Source organism: Delphinapterus leucas, chromosome 4 (assembly GCF_059928025.1).
Source record: "Delphinapterus leucas isolate spDelLeu-1000000601 "Yukka" chromosome 4, BTC_Dleu_Yukka2, whole genome shotgun sequence".
Lineage (NCBI taxonomy): Eukaryota > Metazoa > Chordata > Mammalia > Artiodactyla > Monodontidae > Delphinapterus > Delphinapterus leucas.
Genome location: NC_143132.1, coordinates 34,725,872 through 34,740,159, shown reverse-complemented (window position 1 = coordinate 34,740,159; position 14,288 = coordinate 34,725,872). Strand labels below are relative to the sequence as shown.

Genomic DNA, 14,288 nt, shown 5'->3' with positions numbered 1-14,288 from the left:
CCACATGCCGCGGAGCGGCTGGACCCGTGAGCCATGGCCGCTGAGCCTGCGCGTCCGGAGCCGGTGCTCCACAACGGGGGAGGCCACAACAGTGAGAGGCCCGCGGACCGCAAAAAAAAAAAAAAAAAAAAAAACTTAATATATTTTTCTGGAATACCTGTGCCGAGATTTATTTTACACAGAAAGAGGGAGGAAGGGAGGGAGCGAGAGAGAGATGTAGATTGATATAAAGCAACTTCAGTTTAAAAAGTTAGTGAATTTGACATATATATCAATTTAAACTATACACAATATATTTATAACACATTCTAGAATGTGTTTTAACACAATTTATAACATTCCTTCATGCTTCAGACATTTATATGTATCTACTGTGTACCAGGTATTGCTAAGTGGTGGATATTCCTGGGTGAAAAAGAGTTCTTGCCCTCAAGGTCTCAAAACTCAAAAGGGGATCCAGACAAGTAGGCAGACAAGTATCTCTGTCCTAGTACATTCACTAGGTACAGTGATAGAGATAAGCAGAGAATGTCATGTAAATATGTAGGAAACTGGGTTAAGAGATTAGGTTGTTGGTGGAATTTATGAGCTGCTTCAGCCAGGCAAACATAGAAAAATAGAAAGGCACAAGAAAGCCATATGACAAACTTAGGGAAAGTCTAAGAAGGAGTAGGACTGAAGCAGTGGAGTGAGATTAAAGTCAGTTGGGAATATTAAATTTCAAATAAATGAAAAAACTGGGGCCCGAAGAAATCAATTTAGAGATCATTCATTGATTGGCAAGTTTAATGAAAAAATGTGATTTTCAATCACTTTAAAACATCATGAACTCTTCAGTAAGAAAGGCCTGGTATTGACTGATGGTTTAATAGCTTTATGGTTTATTTTTTTATCTATTTGTAATATAACTAAAAGGAGACAGATTAGAAAAATAAGACATGTGATTATTGATAATCTATGTGGATATGTCTATGCTATTTTTATAATCAGTGGTTATTTAATGTTTAATTGTTGGTTAAAAATAAATATAGAATGAAAAACATCTGCTTTACACATAGGATGACCTCAGTGAATATATGTTGCAGGCATACCTTGTTTCACTGTGCTTCACTTTATTCTACTTCACAGATATTGTGTTTTTTACAAATTGAAGGTTTGTGGCAACCTTGCGTTGAGCAAGTCTATGGGCACAATTTTTACAACAGCCTTTGCTCACTTCCTGTATCTATCCCATTTTCATAATTCTCACAGCATTTCATACTTTTTCATTATTACTATATTTGTTATGGTGATCTGTGATCAGCACTCTTTTTTTAATTGAAGTGTATCTGATTTACAGTATTATATTAGTTTCAGGTATATAACATAGTGATTCAATATTTTTACAGATTATACTCTATTTAAACTTATTACAAAATATGGCTATATTTCCCTGAGCTGTACAATATATCCTTGTAGCTTATTTATTTAATACGTATCTCTTAATCTCCTACCCTTATTTTGCCCCACCCCTTCCATTTCCCCACTGGTGACCACTAATTTATGAGTCTGTTTCTGTTTTTTTATATTCATTTGTTGGTTTCATTTTTTAGATTCCATATATAAGTGATAACAGAGTATTTGTCTTTCTCTGTTTGACGTTTCACTAAGCATAATACCTTCTAGGTCCATTCACATTGTTGCAAATGGCAGAATTTCTTTCTTTTTTATGCCTGACTAATATTCCATTGTGTGTGTGTATATATATTTTTTGTATCACATCTTCTTCATCCATTCATCTGTTGATGGACACTAAGGTTGCTTCCATATCTTGGCTGTTATAAACAATGCTGCTATGAACATTGGGGTGCATGTTATCTTTTCGAATTAGTGTTTTCATTTTCTTCAGATATATTCCCAGGATTGGAATTGCGATCCAGCAATTCTATTTTTAGTTTTCGGAGGAACCTCCATACTGTTTTCCATAGTGGCTTCACCAATTTACATCCCCACCAGCAGTGTACTAAGGTTCCCTTTTTTCCACATCCTCTCCAACATTTGTTATTTGTAGACTTTTTGATGATAGCCATTCTGACAGGTGTTTGGTGATATCTCATTGTGGTTTTGATTTGCTTTAATGTTATTGCTGCAGCTTGCCAAAGGTTCAGATGATGGTTAGCACTTTTTAGCAATACACTACTTTTTTTTTTTTTTTTTTTTGTGGTACGAGGGCCTCTCACTGTTGTGGCCTCTCCCATTGTGGAGCACAAGCTCCGGACGCGCAGGCCCAGAGGCCATGGCTCACGGGCCTAGCCACTCCGTGGCATGTGGGATCCTCCCGGACCAGGGCACGAACCTGTGTCCCCTGCATCGGCAGGTGGACTCTCAGCCACTGCGCCACCGGGGAAGCCCAGCAATACACTATTTTTTAAATTAAGATATGTACATTGTTTTTAGAAATAATGCTATTACTATAGACTATAGTATAGTGTAAATGTAACTTTTATATGCACTGAGAAACCAAACAATTTGTGTGACTCACTATATTGCAATATTCACATTATTGAGGTAGTCTGGAACTGAACCCACAGTACTTTCTCACTATGCCTATACTTGTATGTAGATAAACTGCTAAAGCAATTCAAAGAAGAAGAAACTGTGGTTAATGATATATTTTGCCCCATTTTCTGGTGGTTCTCTGGTTATCTTGGAAGTGCTACCTTTTCCTAACCCAGCTTACTGAGGCAGAGGGAGTAGTTGCATGACCTTGTCATGTGACTTGTCAGGAACTGCTATAGAGAGGTGTGGCCAGGCAGGCAAATGGGCTACTATGTCCAGTAATTGTGTACTGGGAAAAAAAACACCAATACAGATGCTGCAGTATTAATTCCAGGTACAGTTGACCCTTGAACAATGCAATTTTGAACCTCAAGTGTCCACTCATACATGAATATTTTTCAGTATTTAGTACTACAGTACTACAAACTAAGTGGTTGGTTGGATCTACAGATGTGGAGACACTAAGCATATGGAGGGCCAACTATAAGTTACTAGTGGATAAACCTTGTCATTTTTCAAGAGTCAACTGAAATACCAAAATAATGCATTGATGGTATTCTTTATTAAAGACTGCTTAGAATTCTAGAAAAATAGAAGAACCTAAGTATTTAACTCATTTAAAATATAAACATGTACATATTTTAAAATATCAAGTAAAGTATAAATTAAAATCTAAATATTAAGCACATATCTTGCTGATTTAAAATATTGGCAGACGTATAATCTTAAGAATCAGCTATCCAAACAAAATGATGAAAATTTAATCTCAAAGTCAAAAACTAAATAATATTATTTAATCATTTTTAAAGATTTGAATTTCAAAAATAACGTGAATTAAAGTGTTGTCATCATCGAGTTAGTTCCAAGTCGGTTTCTGTGAAAAATTTTCTGGCTCTTCAGAAAGCTCTTTGTAATCCTATCCTAGGCTGGGCAATGGTAGGAGAAGGTTACATTGGACAGCTAACTCCAAATATGTTAATTTAAACGTAACCAAGTGTCATATAACTTGAAGAAAATCTTTTTAAGCAACTTGACTTCATTTTCTTGAGTTTCATCATATATAGATAGAGATTCAGATGCAGAGTGATCTGAATCACTTTCAATACTGTCATGTTCATGTTCCACTTGTTCAGAAAGTCTTTGAACTAAAGTAAGAATCATTCTTGCAACAGAAGCTTTGCTTTCCCGGTTACCATTTTCTTTTTCCTCCTGGGAACTCTATGTTATAGAATACCATTTTCTAAATGAGTACACCTTCATTCCATTAGAAATTTTAATGCTGCATGTAACTCTCTGGGTTTATGTCAAAACATAAGTGATTCCAATTTCTCATTTAAAAAGTACTGAACTAGCAGGGTTAAAATCAACAAAACTAACAATGTTTCACTACTATAATATGGCATGGTAGTCCAGAAAACTGAAAACTCATGTTGCAGTCATAAAATACATATTTCGCATGACATCAGCTGTTACTACATAAAACTGAAATGTCAGAAGTAATCTGGAATCATTGGGACTCATTGATTTGTTCCCTCATTTATTTATTCATTCATTCAGTTAAACCAATTGTTTTCATGTCAATTTCTGGATGTAAGTAGAGTTGTGTGAAGGCAAAGAAGTTCATGCTTGATAACTTTTATATTATCAGTGAGGTCATCATTTGAGAGTGGAAGGAGTAAGAGACTTTTGAGAAAAAAAGTAGAAGTATGAAATGGACATCTTCAGGCGTGAAAATACTAGAGAACTGTAGTAGAATATCTAGGTAATACTGAATGCTTATTTGAGATTTGTAATCAAGATTATAAGCCAAATCAACCTCTTTGTTGTGTGACATTTTTTTTTTTCCTAGTAGTCCATGGTTGATCAAGGGTTGGAATTTTGTCAGGCATCTGTCAAAAGAGGGAAGGATTTTGAAAGTGTTAGGAAATAGCTGATGTAATAGAGAACCCATAAATCACTGATTCTCAAAATTGCACACTGGAATGACTTGGAGAGTTTCAAAAAATACTAGAAATTGTGATTGAATTGGCCTTTGCTATAGCCTGGGCTTTGGAATTTTTTAAAGATTCCTTAAGGCTAGGAAGTAAAGAGAGAATTCCAAGAGGATGTAAAAGATATAGGAAAGTTCTCTGGTTCTAGAACAGAAATCATAGAGGGCACGGTACAAGGAAGGGAAGTTGGGACAGATGATGGGTATGTTGTGAGTCCAACTGTCAGTGAAGGGCCAATGAAGGACCAGGAGGCTGGACTTGGACTTCCCATAGCAAACAAGGCAAACAGGAATGGGGCTGCTTCTGGAGTTTTCCTGGTTGGTATTGAGAAGCTTTCTCAAATAGATTTTTATCAACAGATAGAATTTAAATGAGAAGGCTTTTCTACTTTTCTTATATTGTTTTCTCTATAAACAAACTAAAATCATGACAATGGAGTAAACTGTCTTTTATTAACAGTGTGGTCATCTGGTATGCGTACATCTGTTTTTATTACTTTCTTCTTTAGGAATCTCATTACCATGTTGTTTTCCTAGTTTCTGTAATGAGTGGTACCTGTGGAGAAAGAGGCATAATTACAAACTGGCAATTTTCTCTCTCAGCAGTATTATGAAATTTCCATTACTAAATTTGAAGGATTTTCTCAATATGATTATATTGTATTTTGACATTTGGAATTCTGTGGGACATTCTTTAATGAATATGTTACATTCTCCCTAAAGCCACAGGGAAAGTTGGATGGATTTTGTGTCGGTCTGCATTTAGTGATAGCTACATTATACTTCAGTGTAAAATGTGTGATCCTACTTCACATCTTCCATCTGTGATTGTTTAGTGTCAAACTTGTAAATTCTTCTTTTTTCTGATAGATAGGAATACAATAAAAATTTAAATGTCTTCCTGCTAAGTGCTGGAATTGAAGCAGTTATAAGAGGACAAAATACACTCTGCTGAGCAGTAGGAGTGCTGGTTTTTGGCATTTTCTCTTAGCTTGTTGAGGCAAGTTTACTGAATGTGACAGAGCTAGGAGAAGTCTGTAAAACTGAGCTGTGAAAAACTGCAAAATTCTCAATATGAGCAGCTGTAAATGGCTTGAAGCCCTGTTAAAATGCTCAGAGACACAAATAGAATCTATTTTAAATGGCATAGACTTAAAAGTAATGGCCCTGATTTGATTCACAGCACACTGATAACCAATTTTGGCTGGCATTTAATGAGAATATGAGTACAGCATGGGGCTAAGAAGGAAGTACTGCTGCAGTTACCTGGGGATCTTTAAAATACTGAACCCTGAGCCTCATCAACCTTTCACGCCAGAGTCAGCGATCGTGAGGCTGTGACACTAGTGGTTTTTAAAAAAAAATCTCACAAAGTGATTAACTTGTGGAGATAGAACATAGAGATCCACTGATGGGAAGGAAATGCAAAAATGAAAGTTAGACCAAAGACAGATCCAGACTGTGCTGGGATCACTGGGGGCTAGCTGAGGGACTCACCTGTCCCTTTCCCGACGTGATTTAAATACCCCGCTCAGTACCAGAAGTGTTCTTTCTGACAGGTTAATTTTCACACAAGAACCTTCAAATCCTTGCCGACGATTATAACCTGGGAGAAGAGTCACTTTAGAGAAGTTCATCTTAACCTAGTGAAGAATGTTTCTGATGCAATTTATCCACATTTTTCTCTAGCCCACTCACATTGTTCAAGTTGAACACATCACACCCTTTACACATAGGAAAAGGGTCTACTAGTAATCTGGATGTTGAGAGGAAAACAGAAGCAACTGAACCTATGTGTCCTTAATTCTTCCCGTCTTGATCTTAGGGTAGGATATCTGTATAAGTCCCTGCATATCTTCTTTTGGGGTCTGTGTGGTTGTCAGTGGTGTTATTGGGTGTGGTGTAAATGATTCTCCCTAAACTACTGTTCAGCTGGGCTGACGTCCTACTGAAGTTCCAAAGAAATGGTTAAAGCAATAAGATGAGACCCACTGCAGGACCCCAGTCTTCATCCATCTAAGCAAGGTCTGCTGCTCTCTGGTCATTTGCCTCTAAGCCTTTTACACCAGAAACAAGAATTTTTTTCTCTCTTTGGTTTATTGCTCTAAAACTGCATCAGAAAGTAGAGATATTAATTATTACTGTTGGTTCAAATGTTTATTTCATTAGAGAGGCTTGCTGGGAAAATAAGATTGTTCTTCTGTGCAGAACATGCTAATCAATGGAATATTATTCCTCATGTGTTATGGATTTTAAGCCAAAACTTACCATCTAGGGCACTGACTTTTCTCAGTGAGAAGGTATATGATCATATCTTTATAAAGAAAGAAAATTCCCACATATGGGAGACACGTATTTTTCTTTTCATCTCTCTCTCCTCAAGGTGAGATAATCACAAATAGGAAGTTCAACATGTAGGCTGCATAGCAGATTTCCTAATGTAACAAAACAATAAAATGGGCCTGGACCTTAAAATAAGTCCCAGTGAAAAGAGCACAGTTTTTTCTAAAGTTAATATCTGAATTATTTGCTCTTAGGCTACTACACACACAAAAACACACACATAAATACACATTGTATGTATACTGTGTGTGTATATGTATGTGTATGTATGCATGTATGTATATATAACATTGAATGAACTCACTATCCACATAGCCCTGGGTTAAAAGTTTAGTATATAAACTTCTCTAGCTCCATTGTTGAGTTGTAGATGGTGGAGTTTGCAGAATGGAGGAACTATGTAATTTAACATTATTTAGAAACATAGAAATTTCATCAAACCTTCCTTATTACTTTGTTACCTAGCACTTTAAAAGAACTTCAAAGCCTCACTTTATGAGCTTCAGCGTCCCACAGAAGAATCCTCTAAATTCAGGGAGTCATCTAGGTCCAGGATCCTCTGTCAAATTGCTCATCTTCCTAAGAAGGGAAAAAATAAGGTATTATCCTAAGACATGTGAGTAAAGATAAATTAATATATAATGGACATCATAACTAGCCCTGGATTCCTAATTTAGAGTTATATCTTTAAGCCTCCCCCTGATCCAATCCCAAAGGCCCACCTGGGTGATAACCTCATCTTATTGGTGGAATCTGCCTAAAGGATATGCCAATAAATGAATAAGCATCCCACTCTCCCCCACTGGTCCCATGGTATGGATTTTCTTTACACGTCACAATATTTCTGCTGTGGCGTTAGGCTCTTGAATCATTTCTCTCTTTTACTAATTCTCTTCTCTCCACTTTTACTAGATAGTAAGTCTTGTTATTTGGCTCACAGCCTTTTAGAGCTTTTCATAGGCTTCTAGAGGTTACCAAGAAACCCCCAGATCTTCCTTCCAAGCAGGATTGATCAGAGAGTTTATTTTAGCTAAAAGACTGAATGGCTGACTTTTCCAGTATTATTCAAGCAGGCTGTAAAAATCCTTATAACCATAGGATGCAAAAGGTGATTGATTATATATTACCAGAGCTGGTGAGCTATGTATGGCTGTCATCTCTTGGGATGTGATGGTGACTGCTCTAAACACAAATAATCTGCTCTGACAGCGTTTCTCCTGAGCAACTTGCCAACAGGAGATAGGATTTAGAAGGTGAATTTCTTTGCCTCTAAAACTTGAGATCATTATCTGAGTTTTAACTCTCCACCCCACCTCACTCCCCCAAACAAAGCAGGATGGTGAAATATACACACTAATCTCAGTTAGTAGTAGGGTGATTAAATTCCTTGGAAAATATAGTAATTTTTCTTTTTCCTTTCTCACTGGAGAGACACAGGTTTCTCTTTGGGAATATATTTTCCTTGAGGGATTGGGGGCATGCATATTATTTGGGTGACTTGTCTTCATTTGACAGTCTTTGAACAAGGTAGTCTTAAACTAGCTCCAATATCTTGAATATTTACCCTGAGCAAGGCAGTACAATAAGTGCTTTACATATAATATCTCATTTAAACCTGTGTTGCCATCCTGAAAGGTAGGAATGATTGCCTTCATTTCACACGTAAAGGACATGAAAGGTTAAGTGGCTTGTTCAGATCAATACAAGAGCCAGAATTTGAGCACAGCTCTGTCTGCCTCACACTACTTCATATGAGCCAATATAGTCAGCCCTCGGTTCCCGTGACGGGGCAGGGATTGCTTCCAGGACCCTCCAGGATAGCAAAATCCAAGGATGTTCAGGCCCCTTACGTAAAATCAGTCACGCAGTACAGTCTTTTGTATCCGTGGTTTTTGCATCCTGGGATACGGAGAGCCAACTCTATTATTATTTTACCTAAAATGTATGCTAAGATTGTCAGTGATGTTGGTAAATCTCTAGCTATAGACATCCCTCCAGAGGAGGTAAGTCAAAGAGGAAAATAACAAACCAAATTTTATATTGTGCAGCAATCTGAAACAAATCAAGGGAGAAAGTAACTTATTCTCAAATTTCAAGACAGTCTTACAAATGACTTGTTAGTCCCCTATGCTTCCTTCATTCTACAGTGATTCAGCACCTACTGCCAGGTCAGGTACCAGCCTAGGACCTATCTTACAAAGAGAAGACGTAGGCATTAGCTCACGGAGCGTAGTGTCCAGGAAGAAGACTGACAAAGCCAGATAGCCGTAAGTGTGTTGGGTGATAAATGTCACCTTCAAGATCCGCATTGAGCAGTGTGAGTACCCCAGGGAAGAACACTAAACTGATACTCGGGGGTGGGGGGGTGGAAGTAGTGGGCTATAAGGGAGGGTGTCCTGCAGAAAGGGAGTTCAGTTTAAAGTGCCCCATTCCTCTCTATCCTGATCCTCTATGAGTGTCCCTCACTGGAATGGTGACTACGAAAAGCTAAGAAGGTGAAACAGAATGAGGGACATATTAATTTAGGACATGAATGATGAGAGAGAGGCCAAGTCATAGAGAGCTATTGAAGGGTTTTTACAGGAGATTGACATTGTCAGATCCACAGTTTAGATATGTTACTGGACTAAAAATGTGAGAGATAGATTTAAGGGGGCAGTGACCTCACACTAAATATAGCACTGCAAGATCTTCTGTCCCTGGAGTTCTTTAAAATTGGTTTAAAACTGTAGGTCTCAGTTCTTTCCACACTATTCACATCAGTCAATAAATTGGATGTATCTCTTGTGGATGGGTTCAAAATCATTTACTTCATTAAAAAAAAAGATTTTTCTGAAGATTATGAGGAAAATAAAACTGCCATTTTCCAGAGCCATACAAATACTAGGATTCCTCTGATTATTGCCTCAAAATGAAAGAGAAATTTAATTGTTAATTCCACCTAAGTTATGTAATATAACGATAAAACTATCATTATGTTATTTAGGTAAATTATTCTTACTGTATATTTATATCCAAAGTAATCAAGTAATAGTACTTGAAATTTTTGGTCTATGTAGGTCATATAAAAGATACGTTTCTTTGTGCAAGTTTGAATCAACCTCTGCATTTTATTTCATAATTCAAAAATGATCCAGGTGCTTGATTTAAGCAGTTTTAAAAATATAGGTAGTATAGGTATAACTCACATTATGAAATAACTATCATTTGGAAAAGTTTTCTTTAATTTAGAGTTTGAAAATGAATAATTTGAGATGCAATTGAAAATGTGTTATTTTAAAGAATTCTGTAATATAGCAAAGAATTACCACCTGATTTGTCTTTCATGAAAACATTTTCATATCATTAAGTTGCTTAAAGTAAGTTGTACCTGTAGAAGCATAAATTATAAATTAAAAAGAATGATAGCATAACTTTTTTTTTTTTTTTTTTGCGGTACGCGGGCCTCTCACTGTTGTGGCCTCTCCCGTTAGGGAGCACGGGCTCCGGACGCGCAGGCTCAGCGGCCATGGCTCACGGGCCCAGCCGCTCCACGGCATGCGGGATCTTCCCAGACCGGGGCACGAACCCGTGTCCCCTGCATCGGCAGGTGGACTCTCAATGCGCCACCAGGGAAGTCCGATAGCATAACTTTTAAAGGCTAAACAGTTCATAACTATATTATAGAAAGTCTACAATACAATAGTTATCTGCCCTTTAAAAACATATTCAGGAAATGTATTGAAAATTAACTAAAAAGCTTATACTATTAAACTTTAAAAATGTCAACTTTCAGTTTTTATAGAGGAATTTTATAGCTTGAGAGAAACAATCCAGAAACTGCTCTGCGTCTTTGTTTGTACGCCATTGTCTAATAGACCCTTATGAATTACTTTTTAAAAAAACTAATGGGACTTCCCTGGTGGTGCAGTGGTTAAGAATCCGCCTGCCAGCGCAGGGGACACTGGTTCGAGCCCTGGTCCACGAAGATCCCACATGCCGCAGAGCAACTAAGCCCGTGCGCCACAACTGCTGAGCCTGTGCCCTAGAGCTGGAGTGCCACAACTACTGAAGCCTACGCCCCTAGACCCTGTGCCCCGCAACAAGAGAAGCCCATGCACCGCAACGAAGAGTAGCCCCTGTTCACCACAACTAGAGAAAGCCTGCACACAGCAATGAAGACCCAACGCAGCCTAAAATAAATAAATTTATTTTTTAAAATAATAAATAAAATGAAAAATGATTTTTAAAAGTTAAAAAAAATAAAGGACAGTGATAAAGCAAAAAAAAAAAACTAATGACTGGGTAGGGGCAGGGAGATGGGGAGATATTAGTCAGAGGGTACAAAATTTCAGTTATAAGACAAGTCTGGAAATGTACAGCATGGTGATTACAGTTAATAATAGTGTACTATATACTTGAAAGTTTCTTAGCGAGTAGATCTTAAATGTTCTCACTACAAAAATAAAATCGTAATTATGTGACCCAATGGAGGTGTTAAAAGCTCTGGTGGTAATCATTTTGCAATATATAAGTACATCAAATCAACACATTGTACACCTTAAACTAATACAATGTTATATGTCAATTATATCTTAATAAAGCTGGAGGGGGTGCCTGTGATTAAAATAAAGACACTTGGAATGTGAAGGAATAAAAAAAAAAACCAAAAACTAATGATAGGTGTTTGAGCTTCACCAACATACACAAAACCACCATCATTCAGAGGTTCCATTTTGAGATGTGCTGAGATGACCATTTGCGGATGAAAAGATGACAAAAATGAAAGTTTGAAAACCTATATAATCCACACCTTTTCAATACTTTAATCTTACATACATTATGATTATATAAAAGTCATAAGTGAAAGTTTCATATTATACTTGATAACACCTTTCCACAAATGAGAAGACATTCAGATATCTTGGATTATTCCAATATATTATCTATAGTTTAATAAAAAATATCAATTACATTATGTAGTTAACAATTCATTCCACATTTTATATTTTCTTTTTCTTTACTATAATGTAAAAATGCTGTGCATTTAACATATTGTTTTAAAGATCAGCTTATTTTATGCCTAGCTATAGACTTTAAAATAGTAGTATGACAGAGCTTGATTATTACATGTTGAGCAAATAAACATTTATAACCCCGGTACATTTTGAAAAATTCATTTATTGACTTTTTGAAAGGCATTTTATTTATTAAAGCAAGGTCTTCTGAAAGCTATGTGAACTGATAGGACTCTCTCATTTAATTAGGAGACTTTTAAATTCTGTGTGTATATGGACTCTCCTATAAATGAGGCCAAAGAAATATTAGCAGAATAAATAAATAAAAATAGTCAAACATGTTCTTTTGCTTGCAAGTTTGGAAAGCTACTGTTATTTTTCTTTTTTATCTTTATTGGAGTATAATTGCTTTACAATGGTGTGTCAGTTTCTGCTTTATAACAAAGTGAATCAGTTATACGTATACGTATGTTCCCATATCTCTTCCCTCTTGCGTCTCCCTCCCTTGCACCCTCCCTATCCCACCCCACCAGGCGGTCACAAAGCACCGAGCTGATCTCCCTATGCTATGCGGCTGCTTCCCACTAGCTATCTACCTTACGTTTGGTAGTGTATATATGTCCGTGCCTCTCTCTCACTTTGTCACAGCTTATCCTTCCCCCTCCCCATACCCTCAAGTCCATTCTCCAGTAGGTCTGTGTCTTTATTTGTGTCTTACCGCTAAGTTCTTCATGACATTTTTTTTCCCTTAAATTCCATATATATGTGTTAGCATACAGTATTTGTCTCTCTCTTTCTGACTTACTTCACTCTGTATGACAGACTCTAGGTCTATCCACCTCATTACAAATAGCTCAATTTTGTTTCTTTTTATGGCTGAGTAATATTCCATTGTATATATTTGCCACATCTTCTTTATCCATTCATACAACTTAGGTTGTTTCCATCTCCGGGCTATTGTAAATAGAGCTGCAATGAACATTTTAGTACATGACTCTTTTTGAATTATGATTTTCTCAGGGTATATGCCCCGTAGTGGGATTGCTGGGTCATATGGTAGTTCTATTTGTAGTTTCTTAAGGAATGTCCATACTGTTCTCCATAGTGGCTGTACCAATTCACATTCCCACCAGCAGTGCAAGAGTGTTCCCTTTTCTCCACACCCTCTCCAGCATTTATTGTTTCTAGATTTTTTGATGATGGCCATTCTGACTGGCGTCAGATGATATCTCATTGTAGTTTTGATTTGCATTTCTCTAATGATTAATGATGTTGGCATTCTTTCATGTGTTTGTTGGCAGTCTGTATATCTTCTTTGGGAAAATGTCTATTTAGGTCTTCCGCCCATTTTTGGATTGGGTTGTTTGTTTTTTTGTTATTGAGCTGCATGAGCTGCTTATAAATTTTGGAGATTAATCCTTTGTCAGTTGCTTCATTTGCAAATATTTTCTCCCATTCTGAGGGTTGTCTTTTGGTCTTGTTTATGGTTTCCTTTGCTGTGGAAAAGCTTTGAAGTTTCATTAGGCCCCATTTGTTTATTTTTGTTTTTATTTCCATTTCTCTAGGAGGTGGGTCAAAAAGGATCTTGCTGTGATTTATGTCATAGAGTGTTCTGCCTATGTTTTCCTCTAAGAGTTTGATAGTTTCTGGCCTTACATTTAGGTCTTTAATCTATTTTGAGCTTATTTTTGTGTATGGTGTTAGGGAGTGATTTAATCCCATACTTTTACACGTACCTGTCCAGTTTTCCCAGCACCATTTATTGAAGAGGCTGTCCGGAAAGCTGCTGTTATGATATTTGTTAGTCACTCCCAATATTTTTAGAGCCAGACTTCTCTTTTTTTTCTTTCTTCTTCTTCTCTTTTTTTTTTTTTACAATGTTGTGTTAGTTTGCTGTATAACAAAGTGAGAGCCAGACTTTTCTGACAGCTCCTAAAATGAGCCTGATGGGAATAAAATCCAGGGGGCAGTGATCACGTGGACCAGATATGCTCTTTTTATATACTCTTGGAAGATGTATAATCCAACAATTCCTTGACTACCTGATTCATACTGCATGTGCCTTCTCTACACGGAGAAGTATGCATGCACTTATTTTCAGCAACATGCCTATCTTCCTGGTTTCACAAACATGCCTTATTCCTGCATTCTCAAGAGGGTGCTATCACCCCAATAGGGGTGAAAATTGATCCTTAAGGGAGGGCAAACAAAACTTAGATATTATAATCGTTATTGCCCTCCAGAGCATCATAGCATATTTAAACAGATCTGCAGCAGATCTGCAGTATTTAAATTTCACGGGGTGGAAGCAATTAGGAAAAAATGTCTTAAAAGGCTTGTGTGTGTGTGTCTGTGTGTGTGTCATAGGTCAGGGGGCAATAATGACAAAAAGGTCAAAAAACACTGTATTATACATCGTA

The 14,288-nt window shown here is 36.9% G+C and overlaps 1 protein-coding gene across 6 annotated transcripts in view; it reads left to right on the top strand.

The window, feature by feature from the left end:
* Window positions 1-14,288, top strand: part of GBE1 (1,4-alpha-glucan branching enzyme 1) — a 297,233-nt gene that overhangs the window by 227,778 nt on the left and 55,167 nt on the right. The window contains exon 14 of one of the 6 annotated variants that reach the window (XM_089910395.1): window positions 10,782-13,341. The exons of 4 other annotated variants lie outside the window; for them this stretch is intronic. In XM_089910395.1, the coding sequence (XP_089766521.1) occupies window positions 10,782-10,864 (83 nt within the window). In that variant the 3' untranslated portion in view covers window positions 10,865-13,341. One more of the 6 variants, XM_089910396.1, reaches the window with a different exon arrangement.